The 27,733-nt window shown below is 43.1% G+C and overlaps 4 protein-coding genes across 6 annotated transcripts; 1 reads left to right on the top strand and 3 right to left on the bottom strand.

The window, feature by feature from the left end:
* Window positions 1–226: 226 nt before the first annotated feature.
* On the bottom strand, window positions 227–6,062 carry ankrd33ba (ankyrin repeat domain 33ba). Its single transcript, XM_061266240.1, has 6 exons — window positions 5,373–6,062; window positions 2,177–2,306; window positions 1,960–2,100; window positions 1,674–1,815; window positions 1,413–1,611; window positions 227–1,325 (listed from the first exon to the last, which is right to left on the bottom strand). The coding sequence occupies exons 1-6, from the start codon at window positions 5,784–5,786 to the stop codon at window positions 786–788; spliced, it is 1,566 nt and encodes a 521-aa protein (XP_061122224.1). The 5' UTR covers window positions 5,787–6,062; the 3' UTR covers window positions 227–785.
* Window positions 6,063–6,183: 121 nt separating this feature from the next.
* On the bottom strand, window positions 6,184–10,649 carry ropn1l (rhophilin associated tail protein 1-like). Its single transcript, XM_061266241.1, has 6 exons — window positions 10,538–10,649; window positions 10,032–10,164; window positions 9,617–9,740; window positions 9,347–9,508; window positions 8,809–8,984; window positions 6,184–8,075 (listed from the first exon to the last, which is right to left on the bottom strand). Exons 2-6 carry the CDS (start codon window positions 10,160–10,162, stop codon window positions 7,982–7,984), a joined length of 687 nt encoding a protein of 228 aa, XP_061122225.1. The 5' UTR covers window positions 10,163–10,164; window positions 10,538–10,649; the 3' UTR covers window positions 6,184–7,981.
* Window positions 10,650–10,977: 328 nt separating this feature from the next.
* On the bottom strand, window positions 10,978–19,794 carry nup58 (nucleoporin 58). Of its 3 annotated transcripts, XM_061265675.1 has the most exons (14): window positions 19,543–19,794; window positions 19,144–19,298; window positions 18,979–19,008; window positions 18,492–18,770; window positions 18,261–18,420; window positions 18,127–18,192; window positions 17,849–18,023; window positions 17,634–17,713; window positions 17,439–17,557; window positions 17,282–17,364; window positions 16,829–17,030; window positions 12,956–13,039; window positions 12,481–12,579; window positions 10,978–12,088 (listed from the first exon to the last, which is right to left on the bottom strand). In XM_061265675.1, exons 1-14 carry the CDS (start codon window positions 19,620–19,622, stop codon window positions 11,919–11,921), a joined length of 1,782 nt encoding a protein of 593 aa, XP_061121659.1. In that variant the 5' UTR covers window positions 19,623–19,794; the 3' UTR covers window positions 10,978–11,918. The 3 variants fall into 3 exon arrangements, with proteins under 3 accessions (XP_061121659.1, XP_061121661.1, XP_061121662.1); XM_061265677.1 differs by lacking the exon at window positions 12,956–13,039; XM_061265678.1 differs by lacking the exons at window positions 12,481–12,579; window positions 12,956–13,039.
* A 211-nt stretch (window positions 19,795–20,005) lies between these two features.
* Window positions 20,006–25,174, top strand: mtmr6 (myotubularin related protein 6). Its single transcript, XM_061265674.1, has 15 exons — window positions 20,006–20,229; window positions 21,464–21,595; window positions 21,722–21,884; window positions 21,953–22,110; window positions 22,375–22,503; window positions 22,578–22,712; window positions 22,784–22,916; window positions 22,998–23,107; window positions 23,216–23,341; window positions 23,411–23,460; window positions 23,585–23,678; window positions 23,748–23,854; window positions 24,044–24,178; window positions 24,252–24,378; window positions 24,543–25,174. Exons 1-15 carry the CDS (start codon window positions 20,206–20,208, stop codon window positions 24,897–24,899), a joined length of 1,980 nt encoding a protein of 659 aa, XP_061121658.1. The 5' UTR covers window positions 20,006–20,205; the 3' UTR covers window positions 24,900–25,174.
* Window positions 25,175–27,733: the final 2,559 nt, after the last annotated feature.

Raw genomic sequence — 27,733 nt, 5'->3', positions numbered from 1 at the left:
ACTAAGCATGAAAAGAAGATGAGCCAAATGAATCGACACATTTTCTTTTCCGGCATCCAGCACCCTCCCATTACGATTTGTAGGTCACTGTGGATACTCCGAGATGTCGGCAAAAGAAAGAAAAAGCTCCTTAACCCTTCACCTGGAATGGACCCTGATGGAAAGCTTGAATATGCAAATTTGTCAATCCTACAACACAATCGGATGTGCTATAAACCACAACAGCTTTGAAATGATAGTAAAATTCATTTATTTATTACAAAATACAGTATTTTCAACACGTCATTGTGGAATATGTTGCAGTCAGATTTGCTACTTATGTTTAGGGTCTTTCTGGAAAATAGTCTAGTACAAATATGATGACGTTTTTTTTTTTTTTTACAAAGGTACTGAAGCTGTTTTCGTTGTGCTTTGAGAGACTTTTTATGTTTGTGTTTATACTACAAAAACGCTGGTGTGAAAAAAAAGTAACAAAATACAGGCTTGGCCATTCGGGCTGTTTCGAAAAGCAATAAATATGAAAAATAAGTTAAAGCTCAAAGCACTTTCAAGTATATCTATCCCCTGGGTCATCCTTATGTGACATCATTGCAAATAACATGAGCGCTTCTAAAACTGGCAGCAATCGTATAGTCCTCTTTTAAAGTTCATTTCATGACACAGATCAAATCATTTTCGTGTTAATGGAATACTGCTGGTAAGTCAAGTCACCCTGAGTCAAATAACGTCCAAGCCATGATGCGTTTTTGGTTTAGAGTGCAAAAAAAAAAAAAAAGAAGAAGAAGCTACTTCCTCACCCCAACAGTGAGTTGTCTTTTGTTTAATGCCTCCAGCCTCCTTCGCTCAGCTTCCTCGGCTTTCCTCCTCTCCTCCTTGAGCTCCTTATATCGCCACTTGGGGATCTGCAGCAGGTGTCTTCCTTCTTTGGTGCTGCTCTTCCTGCCAATCTTTTCAGGTTCATAAGTGGCTGCGGGGGCCTTGGACACTCTCACTTTGGGTATGGTGAATCCCGGCCGAACGCTGCTCCTCCTAAGCAACGTGTGCAGAGGAAGCAGGCTGGTCCTTCGTAGCTCCGTTCCGTTATACGGCAACATTCCCAGGCTGGAGCTCCTTGCCCGCGGCGCCGTGTTCTGCGTCTGAAGGCTGGCCCGACGCTCCCATGACGGCTTGGGTACCACTGTGACCCGTGAGTTCTGGAACAGTTTGAGGTGGCTGTCCGCCCTGTGAGGATTGATGGCACTGAGCTCTTTGGCTCGCTGATGGCGGAGGATCTCGGGAACGGCGTAGCGCCGTTTGCCTACGCTCGGGGGACTGTCGGGACACACCTAAAATACAAGTGGGCACCGGAAGGCCCAAACTTAGATGAAAATGTCCTCGTTAAAAAAAGAGGAAGTGATTTTCCAGCGTCTCACCGTATGACAAGTCACGGCGATAAATGGACTCCTGATGCCTGTGGTCACAGACACCAGGTGGTCGATGACACCGGCGTCCTCAGGATTGGTGACGTTAGCAAGGGTGAAGATGTCACGCACCGTGTCGGTCAAGCGCTTTATACAGCCTCGGGGCTCCCGGGCTTTGGCCACCATTGATGCCAAGGGTGGCCATTCTAGACTGAGAAAGTATAATGTTGTAGTTGCCTTCCAAACATCATGAGGGGGAACTTTGATTCTTACCTGTATGCGTCGCAGATTTGACCCGGAGTGCATCGTTCCATCAGTCGGCCCATCACCCAGGCGGTTTCGTAGCGGCCAGTGAACACGGCCCACTCCCTGGCGGTCATTTGGCGGCCGCAGTCTCGTGCATTTAGGGTGGCCCCTGACAGGAACAAGGCAAGGAGCATTCAGGAAATGACTCACATACTATACTACCAACTTCCTCATTGACAAGAATTTTCACATTTCTGGAGTTCTTGGGCTCTCCAAAGAAAATTCCGCGGTATTCCAAACAAATCCGACCCACCCGCCATCATGAGCGAGCGCACGCATTCAACGCGGCCCTGCATGGCAGCTTTCATGAGAGCAGTAAAGCCGTGACAGTTCCTCCTCTCCATGTCCAAGCCTGAGTAGTAGTTGAGTAGGTAGTTGGTGATTGTAATGTGACCTAAAGACGGGGAACAATAGCCCATCATGATATTTTTAGAAATGATTTTGCATGGTTTTGTGTTTGCGTGACTTACCTGCCTGTGCTGCAGTGATGAGGGCCGTGTTCCCCTCGCTGTCTTGCCAGTTAGCGTCCAAATACGGGCACTGAGACAGCGCTATGACAACGTCAACATAGCCTTGGTAACAAGCAACCAGCAGCCCTGTCTGAGAAGACAAACAGTGAATTGTGTTGTTGTTTTTTGAGACGCAAAACATTGCCCAGCCATATTGGGCGCTGAAAGATGCAAAAGTCAAGCACAGCAGCGCTGGTAGGCACGGACCTTTACGACATGTTTTTAGTGCAAACCGAGACATGTTGAACTCGGCGGAAAAACAAGTCGCCCGTCTGATGTTGTGTGCCAGAGAAGGAGTTTGTGTGCCTACGTGTGAATGTCGCTCTGTGCGGGAGTGGGAGCTCATGTTTACCACGCTGACGACCCTGGAAAATTCAACTGAAAGTAAAAGTAAACCTTTTCCTGCCCTTCTAAGCCAATACAAACAAGGTCTGTGATAAGTAAATAGAAAGTCATTTAAGGCCACACTCTTTTGGAGTGTTTGAATCGAACCACAATACAATGACTATAATTCATCCATTTTATTGACAATTATATTTCCTCTCTCTCGTTTTCTTTCTCTCTCAAAAACACATACTGAGGCGAAATCATTCCTACTCATTTAAATAGAAGCACTATATTTACACTTCAATTCTAGTTTAGCCGCATGTTTACTCATTTGCATGGAGCCAAGCAAGACGCGCATTGATGTAAACAGCTCCAGTGAAAAGCATTAAAAGCAACAACCCAAAATGATCTCCCAATAAATAAATACATTTAAATATTTTTGCAGTTTCTTGAAATAAAATCACCACCGCAGAGTTTTCGGTATTTCCCTTAGTGCAGGCTACTTAATAGAGAATTTATAGCCCATGCGTAATGGACATGATGTAAAATAAACACAACTACTAAAACAAGCCAGGCTGTCATCTGAGTGCATGTAATCGCATTAGCGTCGTCAGGCCCGGCCGGGAGCCTCGAGGAGACAAAGGGGGAATGTTTGTTGGGAAGAATCGGTGGATTGTCTGGAAAATGTTCACTTTAACTGCATGGCTCTGGTCCACGCACAATTGTTTGCATGTAGAGACCTGTCTCATAAATGCGCATGTGTTATTTACTCGGCAAACTAGTGTCTTACTCTAACACAGCATGGTTGTGTATGATTTATTGACCTCCTGTCCACATCTACAGTACTGGCTGGATTCTAAAGCAGAAATATCATCCCCTCCACACACCCAAAGCCATTTTAAAAGCAGTCCAAACGAGACAGAACAGAAACAGTGAAGATGATTGTATGTGTTTTTTTTTTTTTCAAATAAGAAGGAAAGCAGGCTAAAGCAGTTTGGAGACTTTCATTATTTTATGCACGTTGTGTTCAATTTAAGATATTTTGCAAGAAAGTGATTGAGAGTTTTATGGCTGCAATAAAACCTGAGGGTTTTATATGGCAGTGATCACGACTTGATTTGACGGAAGTTGCGCTTTTCCTGGGATTTTACTTTATTATGAACAGCCGTCAAATTTATCAATATTTCATTACAGATATAGAATTACAGAATAGCTTACACGTATTAATATGCAGATGCACCTAAAGTAAAGCTCTTTTTTCTTTCTTCTCACTTTCTGTCATGTTTTTACAGGAGGCTTGTTCCCGTTTCATGGGCGTGGCCGTCTTGGAAATGACAGCTGGACTAGTTGCTACACTGATGGATCTAGAAAAGTGCTGAGTGAAGTAATGGACTTCCCCTTTGCATTAGAATTGGAACCAACATGCACATTGTATTTCAAATTTTAAAAACTGGGAAAAAACTGTTATTGTTATTTTATTTATTTTTTTAAACAAAACCCTTAAATAGATTCCTTTTGTCGCTGGGTATATGAATAATGTAACAGTACAGCGACCAGACCGGAGGCCAGTGTCAGTCAATAATGAACGCGTTAACACTCCTGTCTGGTGCTATATTAAATCACATGTGCATGACTTTGATTTTTCCAATCAGTTACATTAGCTGGGCTACTTGCAATAATACTGCTTGTACTGTTGTCCTGCAAATAAGATTCAACACATACAATCTAACAACATTCTGTATGAATTCTTCCTTGCTGCATCCCCCCCTGTTTGGAAAATGTGGTCGACAGGAGGCGAGCGGGGGGCTAACGAGAACAGTGGCCTCATTTAAACTTAATGGATTCTCTGTGTGTGAGTATGTGTGTGTGTGTGTTGAATCAGGGACACAGTCTTTCCCAGAAGGGGTTAAAAGGACACTATGTCCCCATATATGCGAGTAAAATATGATGTAAAACAGTGGAGGAGGCTAATGGAGTTTTTTGCCAGAAGGGACACTATAATTAAAAAAAATAAAAGTGATTGAATAAATAACCAAATAACAAGTAACAGTCAAGGTAGAACGCTGGTCCTACCATATCAGTCTCACAGGCATTTTCAAAACACAGATGACTTAGTTTCACTTTTAGTTTCCCGTGAATTCATGATAGGGACCATTTGATAAAATGATTCACTTTACATGATTCATTTGGGGGTGAAATTAGAAGTGATTGTCTTTAACTTTGGCTGACTGTTCAAGTACAGTCAAGTATGACACGGGGGTCAGTCAGGCTGTATCCTTCCAGCCAGGCCTTAAAATAGTTCGGTAAGCCTCTGTACAAAGCCTAGGCTTAATTATTTCTCTCCGGAATCTGATGCACCCTAGTGAACTCATCCGAGTGTGTCAGCAAGATACAGCATGCAAATAAAAGTACAAAATGGCAGTAGTTATATATCCATCTGTCATCTATTTGTCAGGTCATGTCAGTTGTTATTGTCCCCGTAATTGTGTACACTTTATATGTAAAGACAGACGAACCAGAATATATGTATATATATTTGTTATAGATTTTTTTTTAATAAAAATGAGAAATAATTATAATTATGGTAGTTTAAAAAATACTTTACATTTTACATTCACGATTTATTACATAATTAGTGTGATTGTTATATTGTTGCATTAATCATCATCATCATCATTTGTGATAATTGTATTATTTGTGTGTCCAATTTTCCAATTCAAACATGGCCCCATTATTTGTCTATAAAGTGCAGGTTAAAAGCCCTGGCCATGCATTGCTCAAGTCAACTGTAACTGTAAATACTTGATGTTTGTATGAGTGACGTGCATACCCTATTGTTCCGGTCCGTCTGCTTGACCTCGTCCTCCGCAAGCCCATGCCGTATCATGATCCGGATCATAGCCGGGTTGTTGGTGCAGCACGCCCGGAAGAACGACACGGCTTCAGGACTCGGCGGGGACAGCGAACGATCAGAGTGCACGAACGCATCATCCGGAGGGTAGAAGGAGTCGTCGGACGTGATGCTCTTGGTGTCGCACAAGTCCTCAAAGTCAACTTCTTCGAACTCGTCGTCCTCCTCCTCGCTGTCTTCTTCATCCTCACAGGAGCCAAGGTGGTCTTCCTCCTCACCTATGGTCGGGTGGACTTGAACGATGCCCGCGCCGGTGCTTTTCAGCTGCTGCAGCTGCTTGACCCGGAGCGACGCTGCGACTCCTCCATCCCTGTCGTCCGTGATCAGCACCATCTGACCCGGAGCGACCGCTGCCAGACGAGCCGGGCGCGGGCATAGACTGGCCGTCTCCTCCGGGTTGGACTCCAATCAAACGTGCTCGCTCCAAAAGATTCTTCATGCACTCATTCGGTGGCGCGCTGTCGCTGGTGGTTCGGATGACTTCGTCGCGTGCCCATCGTCAGTCTTCGGAGTTCCGTGCACGCAACATCAATTTGGGAGCGGCGTGTGAGAAGGTGGAGAACACAATTGGAAAAAACGTGCACCCAAACATGACATGTAGGCCGGGGAGATGGAGAGAGAGAGAGACACACAAACCGAACATGCAGTTTTCTAATCCGATTAGTTGGACCCGGGACAGCCCCCTCTCCCTCGCACAGCACCGCCCCTCCCTCACTTTATCTCTTTCGCTCCCTCCTATTAAAATCCATGCACGACGGTTATCCTTAGTGTACGACAGAGAAAAAGAGGAAAAAAAAGATTTGCAGTGCTGCAATAAAAAGTGATAAACTGCGTTTTTAGTTGATCAGGTGCAGCCAGGTTGGTATTTCATTCTTCTCCTAACAACATCAATATGACAATATTTGCTTCTTATAATTAAGCATTTCCTTCAAATGTGATTTTGCCAGGTTCCTGAATGTCACTTGCTTGTGACCGTCGCCTGTATTGGAAAAAAAAAAAAAAAGCAAATGCATAACAGTCCCAGTGTGAGCCTATTAATATTCTACCTTGTTCTATGCCCCCCCGTTGAGAGCTGGGATTGATCTCATGTGGCTGGCCCATCATCGCTATGGTACCATTAGGCATGGTGTTGTGTGGGTGACAGTCACCATTGCTCATATTTACATGCAGGATTTCTTTTAAAAGCAAAAGCCCACAAAGAAGCTCAAAATATTGCCACTTTACGTGAATGTGACGTAAAACATTGCCTGATTTATTTATTGAAAGTCAAAAGAAGTAAATGGAAAAAACATGTTTTTATACACACACTGCAATGTAGGACCTAGACAAGTAGTAATTAACACAACTATAGCCACAGCATCAATTTTAAATTCAACTTTTTTTTCTTTTTTCTCATGTCGAATCAAAGCAAACCAAAGTCATTTGGTAGATGATTCAGACGGCCACAGAGGGCTGTAAAATTCAACGGCTGTCTAGCGTGGCTCTTTCTTGTGGACAAACACAAGTGTACTTTCCGAACCATTTACGGACAAACCAGAAATGGGAAGTTGTCGTTTAATTATGGGGGCGAACAACAAAGTCTTTTGGGACCAGAATCTCAGTCATGTGCTTTTGAGATTTAGTAGCGCAGGTCATATGTTGACAATTTGTATGTTTAAAACAGGGATGGGCGAGTAGCAATGTCAGCGATCGGCATCGGTGAAAGAATAAACAAGTCTTACTTCACTCTTCTACGATGGTGAAAAGTGTTCAAACTCTGTTTACAATGTAATCACTTGAACTTAAAATAGAGAATGACAGTTTAAGTGTGGAACCAATTAAACCTCTACGTTATTTTTTATGGGAAATTTAGTTTGAAAATTGAAACAGCTGGAATGGATTTTGGGCATTTACAACAGTGGCCTTTTTTTGCGAAGCTTACCTGAATGGTTCTATGATTTATTGAAATTCTCTAACGACGTTCTCCCAGTGGAACACTAATTAATAAAATGTCAACTGTTTTTTTAATCAGCTCGCAATGACCCTCAATTATTCTTTTTTATAGTGATGTTTGGTCATGTGTGACAAAGCCATTCTCAAACACAGTCAATACAAATAGCTTCTTTTATTCTTAGCATCTTCCTAAAGATGGAAGAATAATAGAGACATTCTGGCATTCGTGCAAACACACAAATCTCTGTGTAGACACGGGCAAACGATAACAGCCATGTCAACAACTCAATAGAGAGTTGTTTGAATTGTTGGAAAAGAGTGATTAACTATTGAACAAAATGCATGGTTAGTGTTGTCTCAGTAATGAATTAAGCATCTTCCAAATATGCCTGGATGATGACATCATCAGTACTTCAATAAGATTAGAGGGTTACAAAAGGGTGGGAGGGGTTGTGCTTGACTGATTACTAATCACGGTAGTGGTTCCCTCTCTAGAAGATTGCAGATACTTAATACAGTTCCACAATGACTTTTTTTTTAAAATAATAAATACTGAGCATATGCTGGCAGGCATTTCAAGATTACACACTCAGAAGTCATGACACTGTTTTGTCCGATGAGTCACTGGGCGGCTGCATATCCTCCCGATGGATGAAGTCAAGAGGTTTGATCATGCCGTGCTGCGCTTTTCTGCAACATTGCCGTGTCACAATGAGTAAATTGTAGCCAATAAAGTGACTGCGAAAACTTCTCTTGGGTACAAAAAGCCTCCATCATGCTGTTCTGTAACATATTGCGCAACAGCCAGGAGGCCTTTTGTGTCCGCTCGCTCCTATTCTATTTTGCACTACATGTTGCAGTTTTTTGGAATGGTCAAGAAGAGGTGTTGCTATCTTTGCCATGATATCATGTTTCAAGGGTTATGAAACATGACATCACACGCAAACACTATAAGCTGTATTAGCTGTGCGGTATTAGCCGCAAGGTCATCTGTACGTCTAATGATGAACTCTGGATAATCCATTTGACACTGATCCCCCTCTTGCTACTCATTAAAAAAACTCAAACCTGACTTAAAGCCAAATAATGGTGAATGAAGGCCTGCAAAGATATCGACCCGTAATTGGGAGCAATGTGCTCGAAGGAGCTCTGCCAGGCCAATTCATTAACGGTGTCATTTTGTTGAGTCTTTTTTTTCGCTTTCTTTCCTGCTGATGTAGAAACTCCCAAAACAATTCCGTTCTGCTTCTTGCTCCCAGGAAAGAAAAAGTGACGCGTCAGAACACTAGCTCATTAGGTCGTCTGAGGCTGCAGGACCTGGCTCAACGCCCAAAGTGTCTTTTGCAGAGGTCACAATGTTCTCACTTGTCACAAATCTTGAAGAAGGTATACACAGCATGCAAAAACATCAGAAGGAACTTACGCTTGTGGCTCCAGACTAGCGAGGAAGCCGTTGATGTGGCTCTGCGGCATTTCCGGGTCCAGGTTAGCTAGGTAGGTGCATAGCAATGAAAATATCTCAAAGGGGATCCTTGCAGCTCCCCCCTCCTCATCCTCAGTCAGGATCTCACAGGCCACCTTGAGGGCGGTCTTGAGAGACTTGGAAAAGACACAAACACAGCATGTTGGGATACGCACTAAAGCACCGGTAATACAGAGCTTGACTGCCCTCGTGTGGTCAAAGTGTCGAACAGCATTGACTTTTTTCCAGCTCAACGAGCATTGAGCACATCATCCGCAAGTGTTTGCCATGCTTGGAATGTACTGTCACTCAGTGTGGATGTCATTGGAGGCCATTGCCCGTGAATGCTTTCCATGACTTTAAATGAGCTACTGTGCTCCCTCCCTCCGTCTGCCCGCCCCCTTGCAGTAGTACTAATCAATTCATTTAAATCCCTCATGGCCTAGCTAAATATCCGTTTTACATCTCAAACAAAGTCATCATCATGCAAAATGCTTACATCTCCCAGAGCAGTGCAGCCCAGCGCAAAAAACTCCATGCAGCTGACGTCCATGCCAAAGTTGCCCAGTATCAACATGTTCTCCAGCTGCTCCATGGGCAGACATAAAGCTTGCCATTTGTCCTGCAACGTCGCTCTGTCGCATGTTTCTGCAGTGGACAGCTATACAGTGGATCAGAAACATTAAAAAAAAGGCTGATATAATAACGACACCCTAAGATAATGTGATGTTTTTTGCCGTCTTAAAAATGTGAAGACCAGTGAAAATACCTGCTTGTGAAGCGTCTTTAGCAGACCTGGAGTCAGCATAGCATCTTTGGTTTGGTTGTCAAAATTAAGCTCTAGCCTCTCCTTGACTGGCAGCGTCTCTCCTTTCGCCAATGCTTCAAAGTAGCTGTCAAAAATGAGCATGTGATTAGTTACGAGGATTAAAATTCATTTTAATTTCTGTGCTAAGCTTCACTGGCCAGTAGTAGACCAGAGGGGGTACACATATTCATTCAATTATTCCTTGTAGGTCTTACATTTATGAAGGAGAAGCCAGACGTGCAGTGACAAATAAGCTCGTGGGATCCAATTAAAGCCAATCAATGCAAATATAATAGACGCACAGGTCAAAGGGCGCCCAGTGATGCTGCATACAGGCACACAGAGATTCTAAAAAAATAAATAAAAAATAACTCACGCTGCAGACCACACAAGAAGGTCTTTGGGCTGAGTTCGGATGGCTGCTTTTGTGAAGTTTTTAAGGACTTCAGGCAATCCCGTCGGGATTTTGATTTGCTGGGAACAGTACATGGTCTCTGGAGGAGGCATGGCTGCAAACACAAACGGAGTCGAATGAGCGACGACCAATTATTTGATTCTTGAAATTGATAGAAGTGGCATCAGGCAGCCAGGTGAACATCTCGTGACGTAACGCAATACTTTGCATCAATATTACGAGCACCTTGATTAGCAATACTTCGTCGGTGATGTCATGTAAACGTCTACTTATTTGGATTAACCCTGATGATTGATAAGAAGCAGTCGGTTTAACAAAATGAAGCCGTCGACGACTTTTAAAAGGAATTCGTTGAGTGAAGAATTTGAAAAAAGACGGAGCACTTTGAAGAATAATAGTAGGTACATCGGGATTAAGCACTCAGACAAGGATGATTTTTTTTTTCTAAATACAGGAGATGATATTACCTGGACTGTTGATGAGCGGGAAATGTTGATAACAAAATGTTTGTAAATCCTTGAACGCGTTTCGGCTAGCCAAGCAAAGTCTTCATTTGCAGCAGCATGGTTGCCAAGCGACGGGCCACGCCGTCCGCTTTCTCGCTGTTTGGCTTCCGTTCGACACAATGTCGCCCCCTGTCGGTATGGAGAGTACTACATCTTGCAAATACAAATCTCCCACTTAGTGTAAAATGTACTCTTTTAAACAGTACAAGAGGGGGGGAAAAAACATTATTTATATCAAAATAAAAATTGAAAAAGGGGCTATTATATTGCAGATATGTTTTGTTTGTATAAATACATTAATCTTATTGCTGTATTTATAAGTGAAGAAAGGTTAACCATGATAAACTTAATTCTGTTCTTGCAAACTTTTGTTGAAGTATAATGCCACATCAGGCAAAACATCGTATACAAAAGTTTATTATCAAATGACTTTTTGAAAATAGTCATACACATTAGTGATTGAAAAATAAAACTACAACAACCAGTAATAATGGATTTTGACATTGACCTCCAAAAAATCCTCAACAAAGAAATTCATTTTCAATGGTACACATGCACAATAGCAGTCACAGGACAAAAGTATAAGACAAAAGTTTATCATAATTGCACAGTGCATCTCAAGATTTTAATTATTTTGGGATACACAGCACATCTTGCGTAACTGAAATCATTTGGTAATATAGTCAAATAAATTCATCTTATCTTCATTTAAGTTTCATAGTTATTTTTTTTCTTTTAGTCAAATTAGGCTTTTTTTAAATCCAGGTAAAAAAAAAAAAAAGCTTCATTTTTCTGACTAAGAAAGAAAATCAACTACGAAACAAATTGGTAAGCCTAAGGCAAAGGAAAGAAATGATCAATTATCAAGATTCACTCACTATCGGGATACTTTGCATTTTGTATCTCTAGATATAAAAATAAAAGTATGCCTAGCTGGACTCTTAATTGCCCAACTATTAAACATAGCTCAATTCTCTGGACGGAACTTTGGCCAAAGTCGAACCTTCCCAAAAGCGATGTGGTATGTTCATGTTTAACATTTCATTGTCGATTTCATGACTAAAATGATTTTGGTCCTAGGTCATAAATGACACTTTCTAATGATGTAGTTATTGTTCTTAAATGGTGATTTCTAATGTGTGGCACATATGGTACCAAGCAAACCCACCCAACAGAAGACCAGAGTTAAAATATAGAATGGAATGGAGGGGAAAGAGGCAGTGGAGAATAGAACAGGAAATCCTAGAGCAATTTCCATCCCTAAAGTTTGTCCAGTGCTTGTATGATTTTTGGGAAATAGTCTAAAAAAAAAAGCTACAAATCACAAGCTTCTTTAAGTCTTCTATCGTTTGCCCCGTTTATTACCAGCGGGGGGCTTCTTGAGTTGTAGCAGAGGCGCCCCGGTACCAAAGCCGGCAGCAGGCGGGTTGGACACCCCAAAGGTCAGTCCAGCCGAGGGGTTGATGCCAGGGTTGCTGAAATTAAAGCCTGAGGTGTTGGTACCACCAAAACCTGGAAAAGGCAAACAGAAAATGGAAAGAATTAGGGGGAGGAAGAAAAAAAAAAAAAAAGGGTTGTGATTTCACATTGTACCCTGCCTGCAGAGTCAAGACACCCGGTCGGTGCTGAATCCAGAAAAGCAGCCCGAGAGCATAAACAAGCTTCCTCCATTGTGGGGTAGGTTAACAACAACATAGGCTATGGGAGTAGATCAGGTATTCTAACAATCATTCTAGAATGTCTATTAAGATCATTTCCCAGTATCAAAAATGACATTACTAGAAATCAGTCGGAATAACTGCTGGATACCGACCCAACTACAAGCCTCCTAAAAAAATACTGACACACAGCATGTCTTCTTCATGCCAACCAATCATGCATGGGGAGTTCCATTCCACATGTACCTGCACTCAGACTGCCTCCTGTGGGCTTAGTGGTGGTGGCGAAGGCAAAAGAAGAACCCCCTGTCCCCACCCCACCAAATCCTGGCCCTGCACCAAAACCTGTAGGAGAGTAAGACAATGGCAGTCAGTCAGACGCCCGAGCACAGCTTAGACTTGGTGAGCCTGCACAAGATAGCTAGAAAGCTAGCATGGGCTGTACTGAACGCATACAGCATGGCAAAGCAAAGAGAACCAATCTGGTGTGCGTTCAGACCACTTTGCATTTCAGGTCGAGTCGTTTTTTGTTTTTTTTGCATGAATCCAAAACTGCCATAACACAAGAGGAGCAGCTTTCTGGTGGTTTGAACGCACATATGCCTTACACCAAGACGAAAGTGGCAAGCCAAGCTCAGATTCAACACTCACTGCGACCTCACACAGTCACTATCAAACTTGGAGGAGTAAAAAAAAATGAAAAGAAAAACTTAGGCAATACCTCCCAAAGTGGTCGAGCCCAAACTAGTGGCCACTGCTGTGGCAAAGGGGTTGCCAAACCCTCCTCCCAAAGGTGCCAGCTTCCCTGTGGCACACGAAGACATTCTTTACTCTTTTTAAAGCTTTCTTTGACAGCATCTTCCCCTACTTACAGACTGATAATACAAAAACTCAAATTTGCCACAGATCAACAAACCTCTTATTTTTCTCATTAAAAAAAAAAAAGTAGATTTTGAAAGTACACAGTTATGCTAGTACACAGTGGAACCTCCAAAGTTGAGAAAGTACCATACTTTTTAGAATATGAGAAACTTAAAATTCTATATTTTTCTGAAAAATCTAATCATTGCTATAGAATAAAAATCACCTTTTGAAAATGTCCTGCATGCATGTAATACGACGGTAAATGAATGTGTTTAGCAAGGCTCTTATGCTCCCAGCAAATTCATTTGAATGTAACTGAAACATACGTAAGTGTACAGCTCATAGACTAAGAAAGCGTTAACCTACTGTGATGGCATCATGTGGGGAAAAAAAAATATATTTTACACAACTCAAAATATGATTTCTGGAGCACACTAAACTATGGAAGTTCCACTGTAGTTAAAATACGTTTAAAAAAAAATCTAATCAACAGTAAGGCTACTTTAGTTGACTGTGTGAAAACATGTGGCTAGTTCTTTCACTCCAAAACTTGTCTTTGTTTCTCTCATAAATTTGCTTCAGCTGAAAATAAACACGGACAACCACTTCTTTGTTTAAAAAAAAAAAGTTTTATTGTCAATTAAATATGCAGGTCAATTTACAGAAACAAACAAGTTTAGAACAACCGGTTACTAACGGCTACTGCTACTAACTGCATTTGACAAGTTTCCAAAGAGTCAAGATTTCAGAGTGAATGAACCAGCTTCTGTTAAAAAAAAAAAAAGCATCACACTGTTATTGAATATAGTTTAAAAGGCACACCATATCATATATTAAATGATTAAATATACTATTTCAACAGGCATTGGTTATATAGGTTTAAATACAAGTCAAAGCATTGAAGCGTGAGATAAGACACAAGGATTTGGCATTTCAGGGCTGACGCTCACTGTAAACTTCTAAAAAAAACATGTCAGTGATAAGTTAGAGTGGAAGTCGTTGTAGGTTTTCAAACCAGCAATACTTGAAACCACTCTCCATCAGTGTTGCTTATCTCGTGAGTCATTCATGCACATTCGTTTGTGTGTCGAGAACTCAACAGTCCTTGTCAATTAACTCAGACCTCTAAGAAGCCATATTGAGAAGAAAGGTAGTTTATAAAAAGAATAAAATCATAGAATAGGAACAGTCTGAAAGGCAAAGTACTCGAATTAGCGCTGACTGACTTCAAGTACCAAACAGTGTTAACACTAACGCAACCAGTGTAGATGTCAAGCTAAGTACGGCGGTGGAAGACGTGTTAAAAAGATTCCAATGTATGATTAAAAAAAAAAAAAAAAATGTGGTCAACAATTTTGTGCCCGAACGCCTCCAAATGCCAACTATCTGTACTTAGTCATAATAACATTAATTACAAGCTTCAAAAAATCGTTTGTGATGACTGCCTAATAATCCTGCAATCAAGTATTTCTATTTCAAATGAATTCAAATATTACTCAAAATGAAATTTCAGCAGTTGGCAACCACGACTTCTCTTGATTTCTATTGAACAACAGTGTTTTCACAATTTCGCTTGTAGTCCTGAGTCATTTGGCACGTTTGACTTTTACGCATAGTAGCACAAATGTAAAGATCGCTTTGAGCCAGCACCGTGTAGCGTCACAGTTTCAACAATCAACAACAACAACATGTATTGTTGTTTTGTCCATGACGCCATCTCTCATCATGTAAACAGAAGGCAATAAATACTGAAAGAAAGTCTAATAAATGATGACAACTCACGTTGCATTCCAGAAAATATTGCTTTTAGTTCGTACCGGCAAATGTATGGATTACCACTTCAGAGATGAATAATACCCGACATCACAACAACGATGTCACATCACACACCGACACCGAACGGGTCAGTTCATCAAAACGAGAGCAGGCCTGACACTTCTTTGCCTGTTACACAGGACCCAAAAAAAGGTGGGGGAAACACTCAAATCTATAACTATTGATACGTCGACACAATTCTCAATCTTTCGTGTCCCAATATTACAGGACTCAACTTCAACACAAACACTAGATGTGTATCAGAGTGTCAGCACAACCCCAAAATAGGTAAAAATATCACCTCATTGCCATTATAAATATATATTTTTTTTAGTCACGTAAATACCAGCTCATTGCTATTGTCGACCAGGTAGGCTGCTGCCTTTTTAGATTGGTAGTGTTTTGGATACAATCCTCACCCCTGGTAACCATTTCGAAGTGTCCTTGAGCAAGACACTGAACTCTAATTGGTGGCGCCTGGCCGTGCCTTGCATGGCAGCAGCCTCCCACTGGTGGAATATCTTAATTTTGTTGAATAAAGGCATTCTTCTTCAAGTGTGAAGTGTTCTATTCCCGCAAAAGAAAATAAATACGTAAAGCTCGTGCAATGAAATTGTGACTGGATGAGCCCTATTCCCAGAAAGGGCCCACCTACTGAGGCGGAAATTCATGGCGTGCAAGCAGGGACCATGAATTATTGAAATACTGAAAGACATTTGATTTAGTCGTGCCTATCCCTTTTACAGAATGCAGCATGGCGCTAATACCCAAGCTCCGATATTTCACATATGAGCAATGCGGAGCTTAACAGTTTGGTTGTGGTTCGACCAGAATCGTTTCCACTGGAATATGGAAGCTTTGGCTACAAAGATGTGAAAACTACAACCAGGTTTATTCAAGTGTCGGACCGATGGGGGGAAAAAAAAATAAAATACTGCCACTGCCTCCACAGTGCAATATTGCTCTCGAATCTGCACCTTGATTACTGATTCTTCACAAGAAAGACAAACAAATGTCCACTAGTGTGCCCTGATGTCACGGTAAACAAGCTAAAAGTCACTTATGAAGTTGTGCTATGAAGTGCTCAGCTGGGATTAGTATTGGATTATTTCTGTGCAGATTTCACCAAATATTTGACAGCACTGTATGTACAACCAGTAAAACGTGTGTGCTGGCCAGTTTGACTGGTTTGAATATATCACCAACCATAATATTGTTTTAGGTACTTAGTGGAAAATGAAATGACTGCTGTGTGATGCTAACAGACCTTGTGTATTTTATACCACGTAATAAGTGTTTTTCTTTTTTTTAAGAGGTGCCTATTACTGGCCGGACCCTGTACAACAATAGAGGCATGCTTCAGAACCACCGTATTTTTTACGGCATTATTTAGAAAATAGATCCTACATTTTCCAACTAGAAACAACCGAGAACTTTATTAAAATCAGTCTTGTGGAGGTCATGAACAACAGACTAAAAGGGAAAATGAAACTAAAACAGCTGCCACGCCTTCATCACTCACTGTTAGTCCAAAAGTCAAATACCTAGTCATGGAAAATAAAAATACTGATACTGATAAAGCATAGAATAAAGTGGAGCAATACTATTCTTGGCCATTCCAATTATTTTGGCTCAGTCGGGGTAACAAAGGTTTCCACTTAAACTGGTATTGTACCGTAAGGCGAGTTAGATCAATCAATCCAGCCCATAAAGTGAGGCATCAGAGATGTGACGGTAAGGCATAAAACTATTTCCAATTAAGGAGAGACATTTTTCCCTTTTCTCGACGGATTTCCTTCAAGAATACAAGCAAGAACTTTTCCCTCCTTTTGACACCAATAAAACTCGATACTCATAAAAACTGGTGTCGTCTCAAACTAGACGAGAACATTCTAAAACTTGTAGGCAGTCAGACCTGTAGTTGGCTGCTGTTGCTGGGTCAGTGTGGCTGCCATGGCCACGGCTGCAGCATTTGGCACACTTGAGAATGGGGCCGGACCGGTGGCGACGCGTGGCGCGCTCTGCCACTTCCTGTTGGACGCCCGCTTGGACTCAAAGACGTCAGTTGAGTCCCCTAAAAAGGCCCGGCGGTAGGTGAGGTACTGGTGCTTTAAGATCTAAAAGATAGGACGGAAGAAAAACAGACATATGATATGATGCACAACAATAAAATACAGCTCTCTCTATGGGTACGTGGGGAAAATAAAATCGTTTGATGAATTTAACGGTCAAACGGCATGTTAGCAGTGGCTTAGGTACAGTTCAGATGTTTTTACTTGGGTGTTTCTCAAATATATTCGGTTTGCCGCGGGAAAAATGGTGAGATGCATGAAAGACTTAAGGGTCATTCCGTAGACTTTGTGCTGACCTTCACGTTCTCGTGTACAGACTGAAGCTGGGCGGCCTGGGCGACAAACGTCTGATACAACTTCTGCATGGCCGTGGTCAGGTCTGGGAAGAGGAAGAAAAGTGTTCAGCGAATATAAAAATGACAGCCGGTAGACAGTAGTGTTAACGGCTCTGACCCTGAGGGGTGATGTGAAAACCACTACTCTGTGTGGTCAGGTGATTTTCCAGCTCTTCAATCTGCTGTCTGTATTGCTGCAGTTGCACCTCAAACTGCTCCACCAGGCAACGGAAATAACTACACAAAAAGTTGTATTCTCTCCATGAATGACTTGACGAAATGAACTCAGAGGAAGTTGTGAAAAGCCACTTACTCTGAAGGAGCTGTGTTTTCATGCTGAAGTCCAGGAGGCGTCTTTTGTGTATGAAGTGCAATGTCCGCGTTTTTCAGCTCCTTCGTTGAGTGAATAGACGGTTTCAAATCATTCGAGGTTGAGGTGGAGGATTGTCATTCCAAATACATTTACAGAAAAATCATTTATTGGTTTATAAGTACGAGGTGTGAAGGTTACGTCTGTAGCTACCGTACCTGTGCAGTCTCCAGCTTTAGCTTGTCAATCGCAAGAGCCTGGCGCTGCAGCCCACTGGCACTGACAGAGAGAAGTTGCCTGAGGGTCTTGATGTCATCCTGGACTTTGGCTATTGCCTTAGACGACATCCTGCCGATGTCCTCCTGGACCTGTTTCTGTTCTTTGACAAACTTTCTGGGGGGGAAATAAGGAAACACAGATTTAGACTGAATGAAGGCAACCATTGTCACAAAATAATGTAAAAGAATTTAAAAAGGCACTTTTAATTCATACTTACCGGAAATTCTCAACATCTTGACAAATGACTGGAGGCAGGTTCTCATCCTTTAAAGCTTTACTGTCCCTTAGAGGAGGAGAAAGATCATTTCGTATTTGCGGCGTACGGTATGTACACGGATGTGCATGACTTACTGGGGATTGGCTCCAGATGAGGCGTCACTCTTAGAGGAGGCACTGAAGTCAACCCCGCCCAAGCCAATACTGGGAGCAGGGGCTGCCGGGGCTGCTGTTGAAGTGCCTAATAAAGAACCTAATGTTAAGCCCCCTCCTCCAAGAGCGGTCTGACCCAAACCTGCAATATACAGAGAACAGACGGACGGGCTGATGGAGCAGTCTGAATCATATCATGTTTCGTTTACTAACCTGTAGCCAGCGTGCTGGAAAAGAGACTGGCACCCAGTGAAGGAACCGTTGCGACAGCTGCTGCGCCTGGCGTGCTGCCGAGGCCGAGCCCGAAGCCCGTCACCCCGGGCTGCTGTGGTGCCGTTGATGTCAAGACGGAGCCAAATGATAAACCCGTGGCAGCGGGGACAGACGTGGCGCTTGTGGTAGCAGCAGTGAGGGAGAACGGCGCCGCTGAGCCAGTGGGTTTGTTGAAGGCTAGGCCGAAGCCACTTGAGGCTGTTGTACTGGCCGCAGCCCCTGGATACGGGCAAGAATTATAACTTATAATATCCTGTCTTAACTAGCAGTGCTTGAACGTGTGGATACAATACATGAACTACTGCCTCCACAAGAGAAACTGCTTATATTCTAATTGTATAATTCTTGACCATTTTGCGAACAAACCAGACACCTGGAGACTGTTTGAAATGATAAATAAGACATCTGCTTTAAAACACATGCTCACCTAATGTTAGTCCAGCAGCGGGAGCAGCACCTGAAATAAAATAGAAAAATAAATCGGGTAGCATTTAAATTGAAGAAATGACAAAAGTGCAAATAGATGGCGATAGAGATCAACAAGTAAGTAACCCACACAACTAAGAAAGAAGGTTGCAGTGGTGTAACTTACCTGCAGCAGGCGTGTTAAATGAAAACCCTCCAGAAGGTTTCTGACCAAAGAGACTTCCTCCTAGACCAAGTGATGGGGTGCCGGTGGCGGTAGTGGCTTGGGTGGCACCCAATGCATTACCAAACGAGAAGCCACCAGTACTAGCCGGAGGTGCACTTAGAAAAATGGGAGAGTGAGACCAGTTCTTCAGTTGGGTCTGACGAATCATCACAGGCTTTACTGACATACAGGTTTACGTTACCAGGACAGACTCTAATATTAGTTCGAATTTAAGTCAGACGACAATGACGCCCCACTCGTAAAAATATTTTGTGAAATGGCCCATTGGTATTTCATGTTAAGCTAGCTCCAACTAGTGTTGCCTACTTACGCTAGCTTGTTAGCATTCGTTTCAATTACCTGGTTGCTGCTCCGAATGAAAACCCCCCTCCAGTGTTGGTGGAACCGAGTGTTCCCGTCCCAAAGTTAAATCCAGACATCGTGGTATGAGTACTAAAGACCTTCAAGGGCAACTCTGTACTTGAACCACATTAGCAAAGCAGCAGCAGGCAACGAAGCATCGCCGATAGCCTGCAAGTTAGCTTCACAGAAATTCCCGCGTGTGGGCCACAGCATGACGTTCTTCTACTCATGTGACGTGTGGTCCAAGCTTGCTATACAGCTGTCGGAAGCGTAAGTGTCAAATTCCAAAATAAAGTTAAACCACATCATTAGTAACAAAGTACAAGTCACATTCCTGTCATATCTTACCTATAGTTTAATAAAGAATTATTACCGTAATATGTAATTTAATTAAGTTGTTTATTTTATTTCAAACTTGGTTGACAGTTAAAATCTGCTCTTCTTTTGAAAAGCCATACACCTTTGGCGTAGGCGTGACTACCGATCGCTTTACGCGGATGCCAGAGTCAAATAATTGACAATAAACATACCGAACGCACCCGACATCGTACTCTTTGATTGTTTAACACAATTTAAATACGATTTGATCAATGATAGAATCATATGTGGAAGGCGTTGCGTGAACTCTCAAGTCGCTGACAGCTGTTACGACCCGGAGACATGGAGCACATCCGAACCCCGAAGGTAGCTAACATTTTCTAGCTAAATGCAGTAAGACAGTAGCTCGGCCTCACATCGAGGGTGATCATTGAAAACAACATTTGTTCTGTTTCATTTCATATTGTGCACCCGCAATGCGTGTGATATGATCGTGTATCCATGCAAGTGTCGCTAGCTTGCTGGGGACGTGACAAGCATCTGTTTTGTTTCACCTTGCACCACTTCATTTGTACTCTTTAAACTGTCACACCCTCAAGATATTGATCCACTTAAAACAAGTTGTCAATGCAAACCGAATTAATAATTGCATTGCATGAGAAAGCACTGTTCCTGCATCACTTGTATGAATCTTTGTGTGAGTGTAATAATATTGCTCTTATTGTGACATTAGAAAGACACCACCCTCTGAAAAAAGCACTGGCACAAAATTGGATCGTCAAAGTCAGTCACCACAGGCTAAATCGCTTAAAGAAGATCAGGCTGAACGCTACAGATTGTAAAGAGACCATCAAGGGGCGCTGTTCGTGTTTTTAAAACATGCATGATTGCAAAAGACCTGCTAGCTATCATTATTTATAATTACCACCCCTACATTCAAGTATGTCACTTGCATCAGTTAAACAATTAGCATAATTGTTTTAAGGAGAATAATTGACACCATTACAGCCCTAAGCTTAAATGCGTAGCCAGTGACTTCCTGTATTGAGCATAGTTGCTCTCATCACTGTTGAGACAAGGACAGGAAAAAGGAAACGGAGGAAGAATGTCTGAGTCACTAAGAATTGCTGCAATGATAAATCATCAATTTCGACTGTTTGCAGCAATGGCAGACAAAAATACCAACGACCTTTTGGCCACAGAAATCAGCTTGGTTGAAAGAACAGCATGGCTGTGTGTGCACTTTTCTGGAGACATGAGCGTACAACCCTGCTTATGTAAATCTAACTCGGGAATCACAACTGCTTTGCTGTGTAAAAAATGTGACACGAGTGAATATTTAACTCGTTCCTACATGAACTGATGTGCGTGATGACACATAGACAGAAGTTGCATTGCAGATGGAGTTTGTATTCAGTTAGTATTTAGTTGTGTTAGCGGATGGTGAGCACCAGGTGGTCAGGATTAACTAGCGCTCCGGCTGGCATCATGCTGCACAAACACTCTCTTCAAGGTGTCAACCTAAATCCTCACCCCACAAAATCGCTCCCAAATGACGTCCTTGCATCGGTATGTCGTGATTATTTTGGCATGCTTGTAGGTGGAGCAGGTGCGCCTGTTGGACCGCTTCAGCAACAAATCCACTAACGGCACACTGTACCTCACAGCGACGCATCTCATCTTCGTGGAGAGCAGCTCCAACAATTCAACGTCTGCCGGGCAAGAGGTTTGGGTGAGTGGATCGTGATGGTTTGGATTTCAAATGCATCCCTATCATTTCAGATCATGCCTTAATAATCCTCCTCAAAGATGTCCATTGTAAAATAAACCTACAGCCGTCATCCACTCTTCTCTGCAGATTTTGCATCACCATATCGCATCCGTGGAGAAGCTCTCACTCACCACCTCAGGCTGTCCACTGGTCATTCAGTGTCGTAACTTCAGAGTGGTTCACTTTGTGCTGCAGCGAGAACGCGACTGCCATGATGTTTACAGCTCACTTTTGCGCCTTCTGCGACCTGGTGGGTTTCACTCCAAGACACTAACTTCATATCTTGTCTGTGTTGACCATTTCCTTCCTTGTTTGCAGAGTCGTACGAGGAGCTCTACGCCTTCTCCTACAATCCCAAGCAGAATGACCAACAGCGTGAGGAAGGGTGGCAGCTCATTGATTTAGGAGCAGAGTTTGAGAGGATGGGTGTTCCCTGCGACCAATGGCAACTCACGGACGTCAACAGAGACTACAAGGTCCATGATGTTCCGGTTCTGTAAAACGTGACAAAAAATACACTGGGGCAACTATTTTTGTTATAAGCAATAGCCAAGTACCTGTAGATGTGCTTTGAACAGTAGGGAACACACCATTAAATGTGTTACGCATTTAGTCCAGAAGGGAGCGCTAAAGCTTCAGCAGTACCCCTAAAATGGAGCATCCCAGTTCAAAATGAGATAAAAAGCCCCTTTAGCATGTTATGTAATCATTTAAGAAAGTTTGCATGCCTTTCTTCTCAGATTTGTGAGACCTACCCACGTGACCTGTACGTCCCCATCACGGCCAGCAAGCCCATTATTGTGGGCAGTTCCAAGTTTAGGAGCAAAGGACGATTCCCAGTGCTCACTTATTTCTATCAAGAGAAGAAGGTACGTGAACTTGATTCGTGTAATCTTTCATGAATTAACGTTGCAATATTGTTGCCGTGTGTCCATCATGGCAGGCGGCAGTGTGCCGATGCAGCCAGCCTCTCTCTGGCTTCAGTGCACGCTGTTTAGAAGATGAGAGCATGCTACAGGCCATCAGCAAGGCTAACCACAATAGCCGATTTGTGTACGTCATGGACACACGGCCAAAAGTAAGACCAAACCTGACGACTACTAGTAGTCGATACGCCGCGGCCTTTTTAATCTCACCACTGCCTCGCAGCTGAACGCGCTCGCCAACCGAGCGGCGGGCAAAGGCTACGAGAATGAGGACAACTACTCCAACATTCGCTTCCAGTTTGTGGGCATCGAGAACATCCACGTGATGAGGACCAGTCTGCAAAAGCTGCTTGAAGGTCCAACACCGCCCGCTGCTTTAAATAGCATCTGTTTGCAGATATTGAACTTGAGCGATCTGATTTGTTGGTGACCCTCAGTGATTGGAGCTCGCTCCCTCTCCATGAGTGACTACCTGGTAGGACTGGAGAGCTGCGGCTGGTTGAGGCATATCAAGGCTGTTGTGGACGCAGCAATCTTCCTGGCTAAGGTAAATGTCAAGACTAATGTATATTGTGAGTTATATAAGATTTGTAAATGAAAATGTGAGGCATTAACCATTGACGTGGGCTATATCTATCATTTACTTCTCATCCAGGCAGTGACCCGGGAAGGAGCCAGCGTGTTGGTTCATTGTTCGGACGGGTGGGACCGAACAGCGCAGGTCTGCTCCCTGGGAGCTCTGCTCATGGACCCCTACTACCGCACCATCAAGGGTTTCATGGTACCTTTGACGTTCTTGCATGTTCTCGATTCCTGCTTGCCACCGTCTCACCTTGTTTGGTGGTTTTAGGTGCTGATCGAGAAAGACTGGATCTCATTTGGTCACAAGTTTGCAGATAGGTAAGTTGGCAACTTTTTTTAAGTTTCATTGTTAACTGTGTAAATGGCAAATTACTTTCCTTAAACTGAGTAGCATTTTTGATCCTGAATGAATAGTTACTGTCATGTAAACTGCAACTTTTAGGTGTGACCAACTGGACGGAGACCCAAAGGAAGTGTCTCCTATCTTCACTCAGTTCCTGGAGTGTGTCTGGCAGCTATCTGAGCAGTTCCCTCAGGTGCGTGTCTGTGCGCCACATGCAAGGCGCTTTTACTGTTATATTTTATCTCGAGTTCTTTTACTCTAGGCTTTCGAATTCAGCGAGTGGTTCCTGCTGCAGATCCACGAGCACGTTCACTCATGTCAGTACGGAAACTTCCTCGGCAACAACCAGAGGCAGAGAGAAGACCTTCAGTGAGTCTACATGTTAGAATTTCTCATTCGTGCCATACACTGACATAAGCACGTAGAGTATTATAAAAAAAAAATGACAAATCAAAACACCTAGAAAACCCTCTGACCATTACACTGGCAAATTCAATATGTGGTTAGCCTCCTAAAATGTTGTGGTGTTAATATTGATCTTGTGTTTTTGCGTCCCAGGCTACGAGAGCGGACTCATTCGTTGTGGGCGCAACTGATGAGCGAAAAACAGAACTACTTGAATCCGTTCTACAGCCCCGCATATGCTGAAACGCACCCTGTGCTGGAGCCCTCCACATTGCCCTACCATTTCAAGTTGGTACCCACATTTGTGCACTTTTTTTTTTTTCCACCATTACCAGCCGTTGATATTGTCTCTGTGTGTAAGGTTTTGGAGAAACATGTACCACCAGTTTGATCGCTCCATGCACCCACGGCAGTCCATCCTGAAGACCATTCTAACTGGGAGAGAGAACAGTCGCAAAGCGGAGAGCAAGCTCCAAGCACTGGAGAGTGTAAGCGAACACACACGAGTGCTGCTTGAATCAAAGTGATGACACCAAAGTCAACTCAAGACTTAAGAAATGAGGACTTTTGTCCCCCAGAAACCTCAAACGTACCACCGTTGTGACACTTGGGGATCCATAATAATTTTGTCATCCCCTTCTTCTGCATGTAGAGGCTCCACCAGCTCGGTGTGACGCCGGTCGTGACCGCCAACCTCCCAGCGGCCCCTCCCACCAGGGATCATCGCTCGCTCGACAAACCCCTCCCACCGCGCCCGGACTCCCTCATCCTGGGGGCGCCCATGAATCACAAGGAGGCCCGTCGGCAGCAGGAGGAAGACGAGCACGAGGAGGTCGGCGAGGAGGCCACCGAGAGCGCGGAAATCGAGCGGACAGTAGAGGGCAGCAGCGGCTCCGGGAGCCGCAAGCAGAGCTACGGCGAGCTGGAAGGGACATACGATAGCGATGTGGCCAAAGAGGAGCCGGCGATTGTGAGTCTGGAGTTTGGAGTGGCACGCATGACCTGCTGAGAAACGGGGAGGGATATTGTGAGGAAAGGACAGGCGCATCATAACAATTTACTGAAAAAAGCTCTTGTTCTTCACGTGATTATGTGCTCATTACAAAATGGTCCTCAATGGGCCATGTTCTATATGTCTGTATAGTCTAAAGCTCTATGGAAAGCCTCATTATCATGTCATATCTTACAATTGTAGAAATGCATTTGCTTTTCTTTTTTTTTTTAAAATGAATGTTGGGATGCACTATCGAATAATAAATGAGAAATAATTCATCCACTATAAAATTAGTTTTGCCTTTCATTGTGTGTGACTGCATACTTGATTTACAAAAAAATCGGGTTGAATGCATGGACATGCGTGCTGTCCTGAGATTTGATGACGAATGTCACATTAACCAGATTAGGATAGTAATCCTTTTTTTTTTTTTATACATATATGTAATAGTCAATCCCCACAGAGGGCTCGCAGCCAGTCTAATCTTAGATCAAACTGGAAGTAAGACCAAACCAGAAATTTCGGCCGTGCTCGTTATTCCATTGGCTTCCTGGTGGCTGAGGATAAGCCAACCCTGGCTCGAGGACCTTGAAGCGCTTCAGCTGTAAACAGTTGCCACCATTGATCATTTGATCCTATTTCACATCTCACATTGATCAGATAAGCAGACTGACTAATGCACATTGATCCTAAAATCCTATTGGTTCACGTCAACCATTCTGATCATCAAGTATTTTATAAAACAAGTAGTTCAATTGAAAGAACATTAGAGGATGAAATCATCATTTTCCTAATCGCAGTGGAATTTTCTTTTGTGACGCTGGTTGACGACCAACTTATTTGAATTGAAAATAAATTATCCAACAGGAATTGATGTAAAATTCAAATGCTCACACTGGCACCATCATAGACTGTGCAAAAATAACTTTAAGTACCTTGTATTTTTACTCTATTCCCATTTTTGTGAGTTTCTTGCTTAATAGACATTTCTTGAGCCTAAGAATTGCGGCATACAGATTTGCCACCTGATTGGATTTACTCCCTCAATCAGATTACAAATGGCAAAAGCTGAAAGATGCGCGGATAAACACGCTTGGCATGCGTGCAGCCATCTTCCATGCAAATTAGACTAGTCATGGTTTATTTGTGAAGTGCTTCCCAATGGTGCTCAGGGTAGCTGAGCACAACACACAGTACATTTCACTCTTTCACGCTGCCTCTAAATACTTAATTGAATAAGTGCTTGCAGAAATGAACATCTTTCAAAGCTCCACTGAAAAACATGCACACAACTCTCAATGACCTTGGGAGATACGTAGCAACAACAACTCTGGGTCCTGAGTAGAATCCTTTGTTTGGCCATGCTATCACTCATCAATCAATCCGCCATCTGCTGCTCAGCACTGAGCTGACCCGCTAGCATGGCCGAGGGGCTTTCTGCACTAGTAAACATTGCGTCTACCTGAGAAGCGGCACTCGACGGGGCAGTCGCCAGCGTGAGGAGGTGATGACGCCTCACGGGTGAAAGCCATGCGCTTCCTCGCCTCACCCAGGGGAAGCCCTTTGGAAAATGTGTTTGTGTGTCGCCCCGCCCGGGGGTGCATGAATGCAGACATTGTTTGATAGCAGTGGGCTGGAAGAGGAGCGCCCATAGTGACTGAGGAGAAGCAGGGCTGGGAGAAGGATGCTTGTAATTAGGTCGGTGGATCGGGGAGATTCATGGGGGGTTGGGTGGAATCACCAGGAAAAAGCGCACCCACAGTAGATCAGGCCTGAATGGAGAACACTGGGTGACAAAAGAATAGCTCTAAATCAAATCATGACTCAATCAGATGTTGGATTCAACTCCATAGCCCCCACCCCCCCTAATTATTCTTCCCACAAAACAATTCTAAGCTTACAACTTTATAAGAACCATCTCGGGATTTTATATTCTGAATGCACAACGCAAGGTAAATAAAAGCTGAAATGAATTAGATGCGTTGATTGCTCGCCGATACTTGCCTCTGCGGGTCCATATGGTGGACAGTTCAGGACCATATGGTCAATAATAACTGCTTTAACGGTATAAGTGCTAAGTCTGAGCTCTTTCTCTGACCCCAACAGTGTTGAAAAATGTCTCTAAATCTATATCCCGGCTTAAGCCTGCTCATATTGTTGATCAGCAGCCTGGCGGGTGCCTTGGCCAACTGATTCCGGCTTTTCGGCATGGGCGTATTTTGTTTATCCCCCATAGGCAATGTTTAGTTTTTTTTTGCAAAAATGACATACACTTGAATATACTATAACTTGCGAACCCTAAATTATATATTTTAATCAAATAATCAAGTCGTGAAATTAGTTGAATGTAATATTTTTACGTCAGTATTGTGGTTACTCATTTTAAAACTATGGAAGTGTATTCACTGGATCGACCCCAATATTTTTTTTAATATGTTTTATGCAATATTTTTTATTTTGTTTATTCTTTTTTTCAGGTGAATGCAATCCACTCCTGCAAAAAAAATATATTTTTTTAGGGAAGGTGTAACTTAAATGTATTCATTCGATATATTTGTGCACACGCATTGAGAGAATCTGCAGCAGTGACGGAAACAATGATGGAAGGGTGTGAAAACTCATGTCTTGTTTTGGGGGGGCAATAGTGCATTGGTGACTGGGAAGGTGGTGGGGGGAGGACAGACTCCGGCGCCCTGCCAACGTTGACGAAAGCTGCTTAGCCCACCCTGTTGCCATGGATACAGTGAGGAGCAGCACCGAGAGTGAGGGAGTGAGCAAGAGGGAGAGAGAGAAAGAAAAGCTGCAGGCATGCAGGCAGGCAGGCAGACAGGCAGGCAGGCAGAGTGGGA

The sequence above is a fragment of the Syngnathus typhle genome, linkage group LG19, assembly GCF_033458585.1.
Source record: "Syngnathus typhle isolate RoL2023-S1 ecotype Sweden linkage group LG19, RoL_Styp_1.0, whole genome shotgun sequence".
In the NCBI taxonomy this organism is placed as follows: domain Eukaryota; kingdom Metazoa; phylum Chordata; class Actinopteri; order Syngnathiformes; family Syngnathidae; genus Syngnathus; species Syngnathus typhle.
The sequence above is the reverse complement of the archived record's forward strand: the minus strand, read 5'-3'. Positions and strand labels throughout refer to the sequence as shown.